General features: G+C 46.1%; 1 protein-coding gene across 1 annotated transcript in view; it reads right to left on the bottom strand.

Annotated features, from left to right (window-relative positions):
* Positions 1–13,790: 13,790 nt before the first annotated feature.
* LOC119953963 (ORM1-like protein 3) overlaps positions 13,791–18,790 on the bottom strand; it is a 46,766-nt gene continuing 41,766 nt past the window's right edge. Inside the window, exons 3-4 of the mRNA XM_038778687.1 lie at positions 18,269–18,420; positions 13,791–17,496 (exon numbers count right to left, since the gene is read on the bottom strand). Of these exons, the coding sequence (XP_038634615.1) occupies positions 17,361–17,496; positions 18,269–18,420 (288 nt within the window). The 3' untranslated portion in view covers positions 13,791–17,360. The remainder of the gene's footprint in view (positions 17,497–18,268; positions 18,421–18,790) is intronic.

The following is an 18,790-nucleotide window of genomic DNA, read 5'->3' as shown; positions in this document are numbered from 1 at the left end:
AGTTCAGCTGGCGGTATGCCCGTTGTGAAATGCGGTGTGGTCCTGTAATCAAACAGCCAGCGGGAGAGCTTTGTGTCCATTGACGCTGCCGGCTGCTTCTTGAGTCCCGCTTTAAGTGTCTGGCCCGCTCTCTCTGCCAAGCCGTTGGTCGCTGGATGGTAAGGGGCAGTTTTGATGTGAAGGACTCCGTTTTCCTTCAGGAATTTTCCAAATTCCCCACTTGTGAATGCCGTTCCGTTGTCCGACACCAATACCTCCGGAAGTCCATGTGTTGCAAACGAGGCCCTGAGCTTTTCAATTGTCGATGCTGTGCTTGCCGCGTTTACCCGGTGGACGTCCAACCATTTGGAGTGGGCGTCCACTATCACCAAAACATTGAGCCCATGAAAGGGCCAGAGTGTTCAATATGCAGGCGGGTCCACGGTCTGCCTGGCCATTCCCACGGGTGCAATGGCGCCGCTGGTGGCACTCTTTGCCCCTGTTGGCACTCCTGGCACCGACGTACCAAGGCTGCTATGTCTGTGTCTAAACCTGGCCACGAAACGTAGCTTTGAGCTAGCATCTTCATTTTAGATACCCCTGGGTGTCCGTGATGTAACTCGGTTAAGATTGCCTGACGGCCTGGAGCTGGGACTATTACCCGGTCTCCCCATAATAGGATACCGTCTTCTACGGTTATTTGGTCCCTTCTGTTCCAGTATGGTGCATCTGGGGCTCCACTGGTCTTTCCAGTTTCCCTGTTAGCAGTAAATGCTTCATCTTGGCTAAAACTGTGTCTTTTTGCGTCCACAACCGAATATGTTGTGCGTCTACTGGTAAGGTGTCCAAAAAATTTAGAGTCATTACTGTCTCCTCTACTTTTGGTATTTGCGGCGGAGTGTCCTGGAGGGGAAGTCTGCTCACAGCATCTGCATTTGCTACTCGCGTTCCCAGTCTGTGCTCCAGAATGTATATATACACCGCCAGTAGCAACGGCCAGCGTTGGATTCTAGCTGATGCAATCAGGATAAGTCAGACTACGTATAATGGCGAAAGCTGAGGGTCCGCACGCCAACAGCAGGATAAGCCGTCTCCTTTCATCCGTCAGTATATCATTTGCCCAGAAGAAGTAACACATTCTCTCCACATACTGGGACCAGTCCTCAATAGCCGGGTCGAATGCCTCTAACCTCCCAAAAAACATTTTTAAAATGGCAAGGCTTACCCTCCGAGTGCGGCAGCTGGTCTCCGCAAAATTCTTAGTTTACCTCGTCGCAACTGTAGTAATCCACGGGAGGCAGGAGTTCCGTCACCACACCAATATTTATTTACAATAACGATATTACAGGAGCAGCTACAAACAGTGCTGCTAGCAGTCCAGTCAACTTAAGACTGGCTCACAGGTGCTTATATGGGCCCCCTCAATGAGCTATCATTGAGGGAGCTCATACTCCAATTGGCCAACCAATAAATCCAATTGGAGTTCATTACACGAGGCATTTGTCAGGGCTAGAAGGCTGGGAACAGATGAAGCCTGTGTGAAATATAAGGAAAGTAGGAAGGAACTTAAGCAAGGAGTCAGGAGGAAAGGGGTCACGAAACGTCATTGGCAAATAGGGTTAAGGAAAATCCGAAGGCTTTTTACACATACATAAAAAGCAAGAGGGTAGCTAGGGAAAGGGTGGGCCCACTGAAAGACAGGCAATGGAATCTATTTGTGGAGCCAGAGCAAATGGGTGAGGTACTAAATGAATACTTTGCATCAGTATTCACCAAAGAGAAGGAATTGGTGGATGTTGAGTCTGGAGAAGGGTGTCACATTGAGATCCAAAAAGACAAGGTGTTGGGCGTCTTGAAAAATATTAAGGTAGATAAGTCCCCAGGGCCTAATGGGATCCATCCCAGAATACTGAAGGTGGCCAGAGAGGAAATTGCTGAGGCTTTGACAGAAATCTTTGGATCCTCCCTGTTTTCAGGTGATGTCCCAGAGGACTGGAGAATAGCCAGTGTTGTTCCTTTGTTTGAGAAGGGTAGCAAGGATAATCCAGGGAACTACAGGCAGGTGAGCCTTATGTCAGTGGTAGGGAAATTACTGGAGAGAATTCTTCGTGACAGGATCTACTCCCATTTGGAAGCAAATGGACGTGTTAGCGAGAGGCAGCACGGTTTTGTGAAGGGGAGGTTGTGTCTCACTAACTTGATAGAGTTTTTCGAGGAGGTCACAAAGATGATTGAAGCAGGTAGGGAAGTGGATGGTGTCTCTATGGACTTCAGTAAGGCCTTTGACAAGGTCCCTCCTGGCAGACTGGTACAAAAGGTGAAGTCACATGGGATCAAGGGTGAGCTGGCAAGATGGATACAGAACTGGCAGGGTCATGGAAGGCAGAGAGTGGCAATGGAAGGGTGCTTTTCTGATTGGAGGGCTGTGACTAGTGGTCACCCCTCAACCTCCATCGTTCCAGTGAGAACAAACCGCAGGGATCAGTGCTGGGACCTTTGCTGTTCGTAGTAAATATAAATGATTTGGAGGAAAATGTAACTGGTCTGATTAGTAAGTTTGCAAAAGACACAAAGGTTGGTGGAATTGCGGATAACGATGAGGACTGTCAGAGGATACAGCAGGATTTAGATAGTTTGGAGACTTGGGCGGAGAGATGGCAGAAGGAGTTTAATCCGGACAAATGCGAGGTAATGCATTTTGGAAGGTCTAATGCAGGTAGGGAATATACAGTGAATGGTAGAACCCTCGAGTATTGACATTCAGAGAGATCTAGGTGTTGTAGCCATCTAAGATGGACACTGGGCTACAAAATGGAGAACCGCAAGGAACACAGGGAAAAACAGTCATAGTGAGGACACACAGCTTGCAAAAGACTGTTTTGCACATACAGAAACCAGTTTCTAGCCAGGTGCAGAGTTTCAGCCAAAGGTGCAAATGGGAAACAGATCTGCATAGTAATGAGGTGATCCAGATCCAGACCCCGGACAATAGAAACATTTAAGTATCGATGGATACTTTTCCATAGACGCCCAGACAGAATGGCGCCAATGCAACCAACACAAAGAGCCGTAGGGACCGCCCCACCCATCGAGGAACGACCCTAGGATTTGGGAGTTTGAAAGATATCGATTGGGAAAGACCCAATCGATGAGGGAGCCGCCCCAAGGGGGCCTGAACCTCCTGGGACCTATAAGAGTAGGTCCCGCACATGGTTCGGTCTGTTTTGCTCCGGCCCAGATCTGCTGTTGCTTCCAGACTCCGGCCCAGATCTGTTACATCGCATCCTGACTCCAGTTTCATCACCGGCCGTTGAGCATCAGCCATCGAACTGTAAGTGCCAACACAACGGTCGCTACATGATCCAGACCTTGCTAGCCCTTGACAACTTTGCCAATCAGAAAGTTACAGACCAAGAACGGGACGAAGGCCTTGCTCCCTGACCTTGCCTGTTCCTGCCTAGATAAGTATTTAGTTGTTTAGTATTAGAAGTAAATTAGTCTCTTTAGCGTATGCATGTGTATTTATTATATTTGTTATAATAAACACCAATCGTTTGGACTTACTAATCGGTGTATGGATTTATTACTTTGAACCTGACCTTGATATACTTGTGACGGTGTCTCAATACGGCACCTGGCAACTCCGAGCATAATTACACATACAGAGCCATAGTAGTGTTAAGCACACGGCCTTTAAACGGAGGCGTGTTAATCACACTCCAGTAAAACGAGCAACAGTGTACAGGTCCACAGGTCACTGAAAGGGGCAACACAGTTGGAGAAGGTAGTCAAGAAAGCATACGGCATGCTTGCCTTCATTGGCCAGGGCATTGGGTATAAAAATTGGCAAGTCATGTTGCAGCTGTATAGAACCTTAATTAGGTCACACTTGGGGTATAGTGTTCAGTTCTGGTCGCTACACTACCAGAAGGATGTGGAGGCTTTAGAAAGGGTGCAGAAGAGATTTCCCAGGATGTTGCCTGATATGGAGGGCATTAGCTATGAGGAGAGGTTGAATAAATTTGGTTTGTTCTCACTGGAATGACGGAGGTTGAGGGCGACCTGATAGAGGTCTACAAAATTATGAGGAGCATAGACAGAGTGGATCGTCAGAGGCTTTTCCCCAGGGTAGAGGGGTCAATTACTAGGGGGCAGAGGTTTAAGGTGCGAGGGGCAAGGTTTGGAGGAGATGTACGAGGCAAGGCTTTTTACAGAGGGTAGTGGGTGCCTAGAACTCGCTGCCGGAGGAGGTGGTGGAAGCAGGGACAATAGTGACATTTAAGGGGCATCTTGACAAATACATGAATAGGATGGGAATAGAGGGATACAGACCCCAGAAGTGCAGAAGATTTTAGTTTAGACAGGCAGCATGGTTGGTGCAGGCTTGAAGGGCCGAAGGGCCTGTTCCTGTGCTGTACTTTTCTTTGTTCTTTGCCAGTTGGTATGGAACTTTCCGGCCGGGGGTTGGGGGTGTGGGGCGGGGGGGGGGGGGGGGGGGGGGGGGGGGGCGGTTTGGCCTTGGCCTGTCCCCATTTTGTCTTGGAGCCCTTCATCCCTGTCGGAGGGCCCTGTGTTTGTGGCCTTCCTATTGGCCCCCCGTTGTCTATTCCAGCCGTTTCCAAACTCTTCCCCCCTTTCCTCCCTCCTCCGGTTCCCTGGTGTCTTGTTGGTTCCTTTCTCTTCCCCCCCCCCCCCCCCCCCCTCCCCCCTCCCACCTCCGCCCCGCTCTATTGGCTGTTGGCCTCGACACATCCTGGAACAGGCTGATGAATGGCTTCCACATTTTGTAGAAGTCCTCTTCCGACCCTTGGATTGACGAATTTGATTTTCTGCAGGTGGAGAAATTCCAACAGGTCAGCCAGTACGTCTGCAACCTTGGGTGGTGCTGCTGATCGCCAGCCGAGCAGGATTCTCCGGCGGGCGATTAGTAACACAAAGGCAAAGGCACAATCCCCCTCCCCATAAATAGTTCTGGCTGGCCCAATACCCCGAGGACTGCCACTTTTGGGCTTCATCCACTCTCACCTCCACAACCTTGGACATTGCTTCAAAGAATGCTCTCAAGTACCCGACAATGTGGGTGTGGTTGGCCAGGCATCCCTGGCACCATTCAAATTTGTCCTCCACCTCCGTGAAGAACCTGCTCATTCGGGTACTGGTTAGGTGTGCTCAGTGCACCACTTTCAATTGCATGAGGCTTAGCCTTGCACAAATGGAGGTGGAGTTGGATCTGTTCAGTGCTTCGTTCCAGAGTCCCCCCCCCCATTTCTATCCCTAGTTCTTCCTCCTACTTTTCCCATGTTTCGTCCAGTGAGGAGCGTGTATTTTCTAATAGTCATCCATACAGGTCCCCGCAGTTCTCCCCTCCCAGATTATCTGCGTCCAGCAGTTCCTCTAACATTGTGTGTCTCGGGGTCCGTGGGTATGATGTTGTTTCCTTGCGGAGGAAGTTCTTTACCATTGGGTAGTTGTAGACGGGAATGCTGCCATGGCGAGGGCTCGGAGGGTCGTCCCCCCCCCCCCCCCCCCCCGCGCCACCACCAAAATCATTTTGTTGACCGAGTTAAAGAAGGCCTTGGGGATGTAGATGGGTATGGATCTGAACAGGAAGAGGAACCCGGGCAGCACGTTCACCTTGATCATTTGAACCTTCCCCGCTCGGGAGAGCAGGAGCGTGTCCCATCTCTCCGGAGGTCCTTTTTGACTTCCTCCGCCAGACTGGTCAGGTTCCACTTGTGGATCCATGTCCACTCGTGGGTAACCTGGATCCTCAGATAGCGGAATTTGCTTTGGGCTAGTTTGAATGGTAATTCGGGAAGGACGGTGGTGCAGTGGGCTAGCCGTGCTGCCTCACGGCACCACAGTCCCAGGTTCGATCCCAGCTCTGGGTCACTGTCTGTGTGGAGTTTGCACATTCTCTCCGTGTTATGATCCCTGCCATGCTGCTTTGAGGGTCTGAGATGTAGAGGAGCAGGTCATCCGCAAAGAGGGAGACTCTGTGCTCTCTGTCTCCTCTTCGGATTCCCTTCCAGTTTTCTTGCCGCTCTGATGTCCACTGTCTACCCTTAACAAAGGCCATCTGGTCTTCTGTGACCACCTCTCCAGTCGTTTAGCCAGGATTATTGTGAGCATTTGCGCATCCACATTGAGCGGCGAAGTGGGTCTGTAGGATCCACATTCTATTTTTCTTGGGTATCAGTGATATAGTCGCTTGTATTAGCATTAGAGGCAAGCTGCCCCTTGCTACTGAGCCTGCGAACATGTCCTGCAAGTGCAGAGCTGGTGCTGTCACAAATATTTTGAAGAGGTCCGCTGGGAACCTTTGGGTGCCTGGCACCTTCCCTGCCTACATGGAGCTAATGCTCTCCATGACCTCTCCCAGTTATAGTGGTGCTTCCAGCCCCCTCCTCCTATTGTCCCCAATGACTGGCATGTCTAGTCCATCAAGGAGCCGTTCCATCCCCAAGTCACCATTGGGGGACTCGGAGGTATACAGCCCCCGATACAAGGCCTCGAACTCTTCGTTGACCATTTTTGGGTCTGCTACCAGTCCATCTTTCCTATCCTTTACCTGCGCTATCACCCTCGCAGCTGCTTGTTTTCTCAGCTGGTGAGCCAACAGGCGGCTAGACTTGTCTCCGTATTTGTGGAAGGCCCCCCCCCCGTGTCTGGCGGAGTTGGTGCACAGCTTTCCTGGTGGATAGCAGGTTAAACCCAATTTGAAGCTTTTTCCTCTCTGCCAGAGGCTCTACGGTCAGGACCTCGAAGTATCTTCTGTCTACCTGCAGAATGGAGTTGATCAGTTGTTGCTCATCCGCCCTCTCTTCCCTGTCTCTGCCTGCCTTGCAGGCGATAATTTCTCATCTGATCGCAGCCTTCAACACCTCCCAGAATGTGGAGGGTGAGACCTCCCCGTTCCGGTTGTTAGGAATATACTCGTCTATGTGATATTTCTGGCAGAAGACCTTGTCAGCCAGAAGGGCCGTGTCCATGGGCCCTTCATGGGAGGCATTGGACATGGCCCGTCTCTAACCTCATATCCATGTAGTGCGGAGTGTGGTCGGAGATTACGATTGCAGAGTATTCTGTTCTTACTATCCCTGGAAGCACCGATTTCCCTACTACTAAGAAGTCGATATGGGTATAGACCTTGTGTACTTGTGAAAAAAATTAGAACTCTGTCTCACCTGGGTGCATGAACCTCCATTGGTCTACAGCCCCCATCTGCTCCATAAATGTCCCTAGTGCATCTTGCACACAGTTAAAGTTGACCCCCCACCCCCACACAGTCGGTGCGTCTCTCTGTTGGGGATTTCTGCCACAGTCTTTTTTACAAATTCCGTGTCGTCCCAGTTGGGCGTGTACACGTTTACCAGGACCCTGTCCAGGACACCGCTGACAATGACGTACCGTCCCCCTGGGTCCATAACTGTCTTTGTTGTGTTGAATTCCGTCCTCTTGTTTAGTATGGGTACCCCCTAGCTCTCATCCTGTGACGAGTGGCAGGTCTGTCCCACCAAACCCTTTCTTATTCGTAGTCGGTCCTTCTCCATTGGGTGCGTTGTCTTTTGGGGGAAGACTATGTCAGCTTTCGTACTTTTAAGGTGGGAGAAGACTCTGGATCTTTTCACTGGACCGTTAAGTCCCCTGATATTCCAGGTGACTATTCTGATGGGGGGCTTCTGTTCCACTCTCCCCTTCTACGGGATCACCCAGACTTACGGTGTGGCTGAACCCCTGTGCTCCAGGGGTCACCCAACATAGCCACCAACTATGTGTACACCATGTGGGTGAGCCCCTGCACACCGGTGTTTCCGCTCACCCTTTGTCTAGGGACCCTCCAAAGTGGTGGCTTGTCGTGCCATCTTGTTCCACATTTCCACGAGCGGCCTGTTGAAGCCAGTCTAGAGCCCTTCCCGTCACCCCCCCCCCAATGTTTTGTTCCCCCTGCAGATTTGTTTCCCCCTCCTTCTGCTACTCCTCCCATCGACCCCCCCCCCCCCCGCCCCCCCGCTCCCCCGCTGTATTCCACCCTTCCTGCCTGCGCCCTGGTGTCCCCCCCCCTTTGTGGTGTGCCCTCACCAGGTGCTCTCTCCCTGGTGGGAGATGCGATGCAGGCCCCTCTCTATCATACCTCCTGGTGCTAGTTTTCCCACTAGTGTGGTGGCTCCCATTCCTGGTGTCAGTCTGACCCCTTCCTACGCCCACTATGTCAGCATCCCCTGTGTCTCCTCCTCATCCCCTCCTGCTGTACTCATCCCCTCCTTCCATTTAAAAAATAATTTAGAATACCCAATACATTTTTTCCAATTAAGGGTCAATTTAGTGTGGCCAATCCACCTACCCTGCACATCCTTGGGTTGTGGGGGCGAAACCCACACAAACACGGGGAGAATGTGCAAAGTCCACACGGACTGTGACTGGGGGCTGGGATCGAACCTGGGACCTCAGCACGTGAAGCAGCAGCGCTAACCACTGCGCCATCGTGCTGCCCACCTCGCCACCTCCTTCCTGCGAATTGGTTCCCCTGTTCATAATGAGGCAATGCAGTCCCACGCAAATTGTTTGTTGGTTTTCTGTGTCTCCTGCGTGTCCACCTCATCGCTGCTTCCTTTGTTGCTTATCCAGTCCTTTCTTTTGGACGAACTTGTCTGCATCTGCAGGGGCAATAAAATAATGTTCTCTATTCTGGTACGTTAGCCAGAGCCTGGCTGGGTACAACATCCCAAAATTGATCTTGCTCTTGTACAGGGCTGACTTTGCCCTGTTAAATTCTGCCCAGCACTTTGCCAGGTCTCCCCCAATATCCTGATAAACTCTGATCCTGTGTCCCTCCCAGCTGCAGGCCTGGAATCTGTGCAATTTGATAATGAACGCTCTCGGCTGTTCCCCCGCCTTGGGTTTCAGCTGAAGCGACCTACGGGCTCTGTCGATCTCCGATGGTTTATGGAAGCAGTCTCTCCCCACCAGGTTCCCCACCATCTGGGCCACGTAGTCGGTTGATTCCTTCTGACCAGCCCATTATCCTAATATTCTGGTGTCTCAACCGGTTTTCCCGGTCCTCCACCTTCCCTTCCAGGCTCCCGAGTCACCTACAACCTCTTTATTTCGACCTCCAGGGCGATGATTCTTTCGCTCTGGTCCATCAAGGGTTTCCCCAGTTCCCTTATCGTGTTCCCTTGGGCCTCCAATCTCTTTCCTATTTTGTCGCAGGCCACCTGTACGGTGGCCAGCGCCTCTGTCACTGCCACCTTAATTTCTGCTTTAATGTCCTCCTTGATCTCTTTCAATTCCCTTGTGAGGAACGTCTTCCATCCATCCTTTGGCAAAACAAAGGGGGGGGGGGGGGGGAGGGAGAGATTGTTTCAGCTAAAAGTGCCTATTGCCTTGTCTTTCAGAGGAGAGCCACCTGAGATGCTCGGCACATTCCCGTCACCGGAAGTCCCGAACCCCAGGAATTGATGTCCTCGTCTCCTTGTGATGATTCTATAGCAAAGTAAATATTAACTAGAAAAAACCCAAAGTAAAATAGAAGTACACTCCGTTCACTCCAATAAGACACTAGCTTTACACCGTATCACTATTGTAGACCATTCCAAACAATATTAACTACCTACAAAGCTCATGCTCCCCAATCAGCCCCTTATAGATTATAAGACCTATAAAAACGCAGTACTTTGTTTAACCACACAGTGCCGTCACATCTGTTGGGCTTGCTTGAGGTTTAACCAGCCGTTTACTTTTCAAGTCTGTGAGGTAAACAGCGATTTCTTCTGTTGTCTAGAGATTTACAGCAGTCCCGGCCTAGGTTTCGGTGTCCTCTTAAATAAGTTTTCCACTTGTCTTAATTCCCTCAGTATTGCACTGTCCCAGACTCAATAACCTTCATCGCTTTATTCTAGCTATTAGAGTTTAAAAGCAAAGTAAACACCTTTTATCCACTTCCTCTTTCTTTCACACCTTGCATAACTTCCTTCGACTCCTTCATGACCTGTTCAGGTCTATTCATGTTCTGCACCCATTCTGACTAAATTGCCTTAAGTAAAGGTTTGTTCACAGTATTCCTAAACTCATTAGCATAACAAATGCACAGTTTAGATTCAGAGCCACTCTGTCCCTACCTTAATTATTTCACCCACGTAGTCTCACACTTTTAAAACACATGACCAGAATATTATCAGAAAAGATTCCAATTCCATAGATTTCCCAGATAGGTTTAATGGCCAGGTAATCTGTTTTCCTGGTGTTGATTGAGGAATTATTAGCCGGGGCAGCAGGGCTAAAACTTTTCCTGATCTATTTTAAAGAACAGTTTTTCAAATTGTGCTATGAGATCTTTTGTGTCCACCTAAAGGTGGGACCTTGCTTTAACATTTCATCCAAAAGACGGCACATTTCCTGAAAAAAGGTTGTGGCCTTTCCGACGCTGCCCCCACTGAGGATACAGGACAGGGTGGTCTCCGGCACCTGGGTGGGGGGAGGGGAGGGTGTTGGATATATACCAGGAACTACAGGAGGCGGAGGAGCTCAAGGGCAAGTGGGAGGAGGAGCTAGGTGAGGAGTTGGAAGCGGGTCTGTGTGCAGAGGTCCTGGGCACCGTTAATTCCTCATGTACCAGGCTCGGTCTAATTCAATTTAAGGTGGTCCACTGGGCACACATGATGTCAGCGAGAATGAGCAAGTTTTTTGGGGTAGAAGACAGTTGTATGAGGTGCAAGGGCAGCTCTGCAAACCCTATCCACATATTTTATGCATGCCCAGAACTTAGAGTTCTGGCAAGGGTTTGCGAGGGCAATGTCCAAGGTGCTTAACTCATGGGTGGTGCCAAGTCCAGAGATAGCGATCGTTGGAGTGTCAGAAGACCCGGGAGTTCAGAGAGCGAAAGAGGCCAACGTCTTGACCTTTGCCTCCCTAGTAGCCCGGAGACGGATTTTATTAATGTGGAGGGACTCGAAGCCCCCAAGTGTAGAGACTTGGGTTAACGACATGGCTGGGTTTCTCAGCCTCGAGAAAATAAAGTTTGCCTTAAGAGGGTCTACGCTAGGGTTCTCTCGGAGGTGGCAGCCGTTCGCCGACTTTCTCAGGGAAAATTAAAATGTCAGCAGCAGCAGCAATCCATAGGTGGGAGGGGGTGGGGTGGGTGGGTGAGTGCTTCATTGGGATGCTGTGGGAAGACTGGGTCGCGTGGGATAATGTCTATTTAATTGTTACTGTATATTCTCTTTTTACACTATGTTAATATTCACTCTAGTTCGTTTGTATTATTGTTACTACTGTTTTATTATGAAAAATTCTGCAGAACCGTAATAAAAATACTTTAAAAAAAAAACTACAGGTCTGCCATGGAAGAGAAACGGCGACAAATTATACTTTGTGATTGTATTTTTAAAATCTGTACCTAATTTTTGGGAGGGTGATAGTATGGGTGAGTCAAGTGATCAAGATGCCATGTTTCCTAAAATCTCTGGGAGGTGAGATAAATAATTTTCTTTATTTTAAAATACACAAAAAAGCTTACTGCTGGAAATATTTAAATTGGAACAAATCACCAGGGGTTAAGAAAGTACATATGCCACATATACAAAACACATTGATCTGACTTCCAGAATTTTAAACATTGTCTTGAAGGAAGCCCCGAAATTAACCAACATAGGGCAGGTCAAAACATATGCAAGTGGTTCGCCAGCCCTTTCGAGCAACGCACAAATCTATCCTCTACATCCAGAAAAAACCCACTCATACGTGCCCGTCATGTGCGCCCTATGTACCACTTTAAACTGAATTGAACTCCGTCTTGCACACGAGGTAGAGTTGACCCTATGCAGCACCTCGCTCCACACCCCCACCCAAAAGCAAAACCCAACTCTTCCTCCCATTCTCTCTTTACTTCCTCCAGTGAATCACTCTCCCTCAACTGCCTGGTTTCACCGGATATCCTCCCTTCCACATCTCGTCAAAGACAGCACCTTATCCATAACAGAAGGTGTGGTAACAGAGGAAATGAAGAGACTTTGTTTTGTACAAAGTTCTGTACGTGCAAATATCTAAAAACATTCCCTCCCGGGAGTTGGAACTTCTCCACCAATTCCGCCAGCCCAGCAAGCCTACCCTCCACGAACAAATCCCTAAACCTCTTGGCCCCCTCCCTCTCCCAGATCACATACGACAAACCCATCCCAGCCGGTATAGACCTATGGTTCCTACAGATCGACATTGGTAGCGACAGAGACTCTAAAAGTGCTGTCTGACTTGGTTCCATATTCTCAGCGAAGCTACCACGCGGCTCGCAGAGTACCTGGCCAGGGAGAACGGAACAGTAGCAGTAACAAGCACCCAGAAACTCAAACCTGTACAAGAAGCCTCCTCCATCCACCCCCAAAACCTCAACCCACCCCCACACATTCTCGATGTTTGCCACCCAGTAATAATACATCAAATTTGGTAATGCCAATCCCATTGTCTTAAATGACTGATCCCTTCCGTGACCCCTAGTTCTAGATTCTCCAACAAGAGGAAACATCCTCTCCACATCCACCCTGTAAATTCCCCTCAGGATCTTAAGGGTTTTGATAGCGTCACCCCTTACTTTTCTAAACTCTTGTGGATACAAACCTAACCTTTCCTCATAAGAGAGCCTGCCCACTCCTGGGTAATTTCACCTCCTGCACTCCTGGTATTAGTCCAATAAACTTTCTTTGAACTGCTTCCATGCATTTGCATCTTTCTTTAAATAAATAGACCAATACTGTACGCAATACTCCAGATGTGGTCTCACCAATGCACTGTACAACTGAGGAATAACCTCCCTACTTCTGAAATCAACTGCCTGGACAATAAACAATAACATTCCATTAGCTCTCCTAATTAAAAATCTTACAAGTTCTACATTTATCATTAATGGGGGGGGGGGGGTAAATGTGGCCACATCTTGCAATAAAGCTGTAACTGTTAAACAGAACTAGTCTCAGTAATTGAGAGGGGCAGCACGGTGGTTAGCACAGCTGCCTCACGGCACCAGGGACCTGGGTTCGATCCCAGTCCCTGTCCATGTGGAGTTTGCACATTCTCCCTGTGATTGTGTGGGTCTCACCACCAGAACTCAAAAAAGATGTGCATGGTAGGTGAATTGGCTATGCTAAATTGCCCCTTAATTGGGAAAAAAAAATTGGGTATTCTAATAGTCTCTGTGATTGAGGGCACAGTGGCAATTACTGTAGTTTATTAAACATTCTGATTAGAACAATAGGTCATGCTGGGGTTGTGGGGCTGTGGCATGATCACTCACTTATATATATTTTTTTTATAAATTTAGATTAGCCAATTATTTTTTTCCAATTAAGGGGCAATTTAGCGTGGCCAATCCACCGACTTTGCACATTTTTGGGTTGTGGGGGCGAAACCCACGCAGACCACTCACTTATATTTAAGTCTGCTTTGGACATGTATGTTGGAAGAAGGGCAGCACGGTGGCCTAGTGGTTAGCACAGCTGCCTCACGGCGCTGAGGTCCCAGGTTCGATCCCGGCTCTGGGTCACTGTCCGTGTGGAGTTTGCACATTCTCCCCGTGTCTGCGTGGGTTTCGCCCCCACAACCCAAAAATGTGCAGAGTAGATGGATTGGCCACGCTAAATTGCCCCTTAATTGGAAAAAATAATTGGGTAATCTAAATTTTTTTTAAAAAATGTTGGAAGAAAATTGGGGACCAATAAGATATCTTCAATCTTACACCCACTCTCCCCATAAAAAGATCCAGCGAATGTGACAGGTATTCAACTGGCTTTGTAACGCAAGAACAAAAGAGACTACACAAGTTTACATGAATACTGGCCTTTATTAAATATCAGAATACTGTACAAAGGAGTAATAAAAATATTATTCACACTTTCTTACAAAGATCTAGATGAAAGACATCTGCGTGCAGAAGGGCAGTTGGCTTACAGGACCCTTTTGCAACCAGATGCTAAATTAACTTATTTACAAGATGTTCAAATACACAAGCACACTAGCCCCCAACTCAAAGTAAAGTATTCTTCAATGGTTCATATCACAACTGATAGAGTGGTATAAAATTCAAAAGGCCCGACCTGGCACATATTTAATTCGGATTCCACCAAAATAGTTTTGGTATTCGTACCTCTTACAGCCACTATAGAAAATAGTGCAGGTGTCTGACCCTGAACTTACACCCCACCAATTTCCACATTTGCTACTTTGGGGGCAGCACTGGTACTGCAGCAGCATCAACCAGTCACCCATTACTATTTAGTTAAGATACTGAAAGTGGAACTTGTAAGTTAAACAAAAAAATATATACTGTACTTCACCACAAAGGTTTGCTAATTTTTGACAATCCAGAACCCATCAAAACACTATAAAAACAGCCTTCCATGATTTCTTAATTTACCAGCATTCAAAAAATGTATAAATTCAAGGCTTTAATCATCTTGTACAAGGCATCGGATTAGTATAGTAAAGCAATATTTTAAAATGTTTAACAATTCCTGATTACAGCAGGTCAACCTTTTCACTGTTTCACCCTTACACTGATTTTGAACAACTTGACACAAAACTAATGCCTGTAGCATTTTGCGAGTAAAGTTCAACAGACAGACTTCAGCAATAGTCCAAAGTAATCAGAGGCTTGCACTCTTAATCTGTACTGCTGTTCGGGCCAAAAGTGACAGGGTTAACTGCTGCAAGGGTTAACTTGTTTGATAAGTAATGTTTCATTTTTAATTACAATTGACTTGCAGAAAGTTGTTCAATTTTGCACTGGACTTTTAATGCAAGTCTGGAGTCCAATCGTTTACCTCCAACTTTCCTTTCCACCGCAGAAAACTGGTGTGTTTGTAAACATTTTTAAAAAGTGCAACTTTAGCATTTCTTCTACAATTGAGTAATAGTGCAAGAGAGAGGATTCTGATTAAATTCCAAGATTTAAAAATGTGTAAACTTTCAATTATTGCCAATAATAGAGTACTCTTCTCATTCGCTTATACTGGTAGACAATTCCATGTTGGCTCTTGACCCAAAACACCTCAGGATATTCTTCCCAGTGCAAGGATAACTTTTTAAAAGACAAATAAATGGCAAATTTCTTCAGATGATCAGGATTTTTCAACATTTTGAAGGTCTAATTGAAAAGTAGTAACATATTTGCATGTGTACCTCAGCAGGGAATTAAAGATGGGAATGGAAATTGGTTTAATTTCTCTCTCATTCTTTCCTCTCTTTGCCACCTTTCCACTCTCTTATTCCACCAAAACCATAAAACTCTCGCTCGTGTACCTTTCCTCACGCCAGGTGGCCACTATTCAGGACAATGCATTATTTCAATCAATTCCTGTTTTTGTTGCTCATTATAAACGTGTGAGCCCTCAGAGTGACTTGTTCAGTCATTAAGGGGAAATTTTAGCAGAGTTCAATAATCTTCTTGTTCAATATGCTCACAAGCACATCTCCAAAAGAGGATAGTTGTTAACTATGCTTACAAATAGACTGATGTTCTTCTCCGTATACTAGAGACAATTAATCCAATCATGGGTCTCTACCACTGCCTTAGCTAAAGTGAGATAACACAACAGGAATTAAAAACAGGACAAGTCCCTGTCCTCTTCGTCCTTCCTGATTCATATGACTCAAGTAATCGTTCTCGAAACACGCTGAACCAATTGATTGATTGGCTGACAACTTCTTTGTCTAAAACCATTGGGGAAAATAATACTTCACATCTCCCGAAGCATCCTGCACCAGCATCGGACACTTCCTATATCAGGGATTGCACAAATCAGATGTTCACTGAAGTCACAGCAATGTGTCTTAGCCCCAACTGCTCCATTACAATAGCATTTCCCAGATCGTCTAACTTTATGGTCTTGACAGAATTTGCCAAAATCCAGCTGTTTTACAATGTTGGGCGCTGGGCTAAGATGTCAAAATTTAACGTCAGCTCTTTCCTCCCACCAAGAACTGACTTCAAAGCCCAATTCCCAAAATAAGTTCAGCAGTCGAACCCACTATGTACCAGCCATTGCCTCGCCACCCAGGCATAGCTTCAATACCTTGCTACGGTACATGTCTTGATATGTTATTGCTTAAAATCATGATTCACAGTGCTATGATTTTTGTAGTCCGAGCAGACTGCAAGCAGGACCAGCTGTACGAGCCCGTACTTCAAGTATGCAGCAGGAATATCAAAGAATACAAAAGAAGTCAGATACATTGCTACCATCCAGGGAAAAAAAAAATCAGATGAATTCGTACACATTTCTTCAGCTGGTCAGATCACAATGTATTCCGACAGGAAAACAGACCAGGTCCAGACAACCAAAATTACATTTTTGTTAAAAAAGAACAGAAAAGTTAAGCAACATGGCAAGCTTACAGGAAAATTGCATGATTGCTGATGTTTTGCAGTATCCCAACAACTAACACATCCTGATTTGTTTTTGAATGTTAAAAAAATAATTACGTTCTGAGATTCCATACAAACAGGTCCTGGGTAGACAAATTTAAGCATCCAGCCTCAATCACTGTCCTTGTTTAACACACAGGATCTATGTTATTTAACACTTTATATGCTTTTTAAAAAAAACCCAAAAACACCTTTTTATTTTAAAAAAAATCAAACATTCACAAGTTGTGCTTCAAAACACATCCTCACTAGTGTTTACATTCTCCCAAATGAATTTTTCCACACACAACACTGAACGTATAGGAGATTGAGAAAAAGAAAACACAATAAATAAAATTATCAGCAAAAGATAGTAATTAAAATGCACAGTAAGACCAGCACTGTTTCTTTAAAGAGCTACTAAGCCATATAGACCATGCTTCCAAGTACCTCGGTATAGTGAAGGACACCTAATCCTGCCATATTGGAGCATGCACATAAATGTACTGATATTATGGCCTTCAGCAACTGCGTCCATTGTGACACTGAAAACAAATCTTCCGCAAATATTAAACAGCATCCCTTCATAAATCTACTTCCATTGCAGTATTTACATGTTATACTTTTACATCCGTTTGGTCACAATAGACAGCAACATTTGCACACTGTACCAACTAAAATGTCTACAATACCAAAGTCTCCTCACTTAATATGGCAATCAAGGCATCGAAAATATTGTCAAGGAGAATAGGATCTACAGGCAGTAAACGAAAAAGCAGGCTTTCTATTCCGAGCACTGCAAATATTTAATGTGATACCTGAGCAACCAACATGAGCTGCTTCATTCACAAAGATACTACTCATAGTAAAAAGTCCATGATAAGAGATTATAGGGTGCAGGGTAGAAGTCCTAATATCTGAACATGATGTGTCCTTGCTGCTGATGTTTGTCCCAAAAGCGTTTTCTTTCACTCTCGTCATGTTGCATTCAGTACTTGTTGATGCCAAAGATTCTGACTCCATGAAGTTGAGGCAGCTTTGGGATGAGGACACTCATCAGCGAAATTGTATTTATAACAAAATGTAACTTGTCGTACTTTGTGTAAAAACTGGTAAGAAAATACCTGGTTTTGAAATGAGAAAAGACAAAATAAAGCATCAAAACCTTCCTGAAAACTCAGCAGCATTTTCACAACAAAGCCAAAATCTATTTACAGATTTTTGGATTTTTTAACACCGTAAAGATTCAAACTATTGACAACTCATACAGGCTTTACATTTTTCATAAATTACTTGCTTCTGTTTTGAATTTTGTACAAACATTTAAACATGTCACTAGCACAGCCAAAAATGGAACATCCTTCTCAAACCTTTTACCCCCCCCATATTTCTCTTGAAGGCAGGGGGTTATGTCAGGGTGCGTTGCTGCGGGTGATAAAATTCTGCCAATGGCTCACCACCTTGAATACCAGGCAGCATTGCACTGTCAGGTCATTTGATCTTGGAGGCTATTGGGATGAAAAGGTCACCGTGTACCTTGACAAGGGAGTTCCTGGTTTCAAAAGGTAACGACCCACAAAGGGAATCCCGGCCAATTTGCAAAACCCATCCTCAACACTTTTGGCTTGATAACAGCGTGTGAAGCAAACTGTCAGAATACCAATGGTACTTTGGCTGTACCAGAAGTTGGTAGCTTTCTGGAGTTTACAGCTCAGGATCATAGAAGATTTGTATATCGAACCTTGGAACTCATGCAAAAGAAGGGAAGATACCTATTATTTTTCAGGGATGATGCATTACAAAGTCTATGTTTAAAGGAAGATAAATTCACAAGTGACAGATTGGTCACCGCTCCTTGGGCCGACTCAGTCTTCAATAGTTACTTCTCAGACTCACAAGATAATAGGTGTGATTGTGAGGAATTTGCGTGAGGCTGTAAACTGCACTCCATAATCCATCTGCTCCCAGTGTGTCAACAGCCGAGCCTTTCCTTGGTCTGGAGTTTCAAACGGTGTTCCCTTTACAGTGTGCAGGAATATGTACATTCCCTGGAGAGAGAAGGGAAGAGAGTTACACAGGCAATCAATCCTGTAAACATGCCAATAGTGGTACATTCCTTCAATCCAGGGATCAGTAAATACTGAACCTATCTCGAGACAGCAGGCACCATTATACAAGATAGTGTTTCAGTTCAGAAAATATCCAGTACCAATCATAAAATGCTTCCCAAGTCTGTTGACTTCGACAGCTTTCACGTTTTTAATAAAGTTATGGATGCTCATGGCTCATTATTCTGTCTAGAACTTTGGACGGTGTGAGGCCTCTTAGATTAAAAAAAATAATGCCATGAATACTCTATCACAAAATTACAAAAGATTGAAAAACAATCTTCATTGGATCAATCAGCATATTTGATAT

The sequence above is a fragment of the Scyliorhinus canicula genome, chromosome 19 (assembly GCF_902713615.1).
Source record: "Scyliorhinus canicula chromosome 19, sScyCan1.1, whole genome shotgun sequence".
Lineage (NCBI taxonomy): Eukaryota > Metazoa > Chordata > Chondrichthyes > Carcharhiniformes > Scyliorhinidae > Scyliorhinus > Scyliorhinus canicula.
The sequence above is the reverse complement of the archived record's forward strand: the minus strand, read 5'-3'. Positions and strand labels throughout refer to the sequence as shown.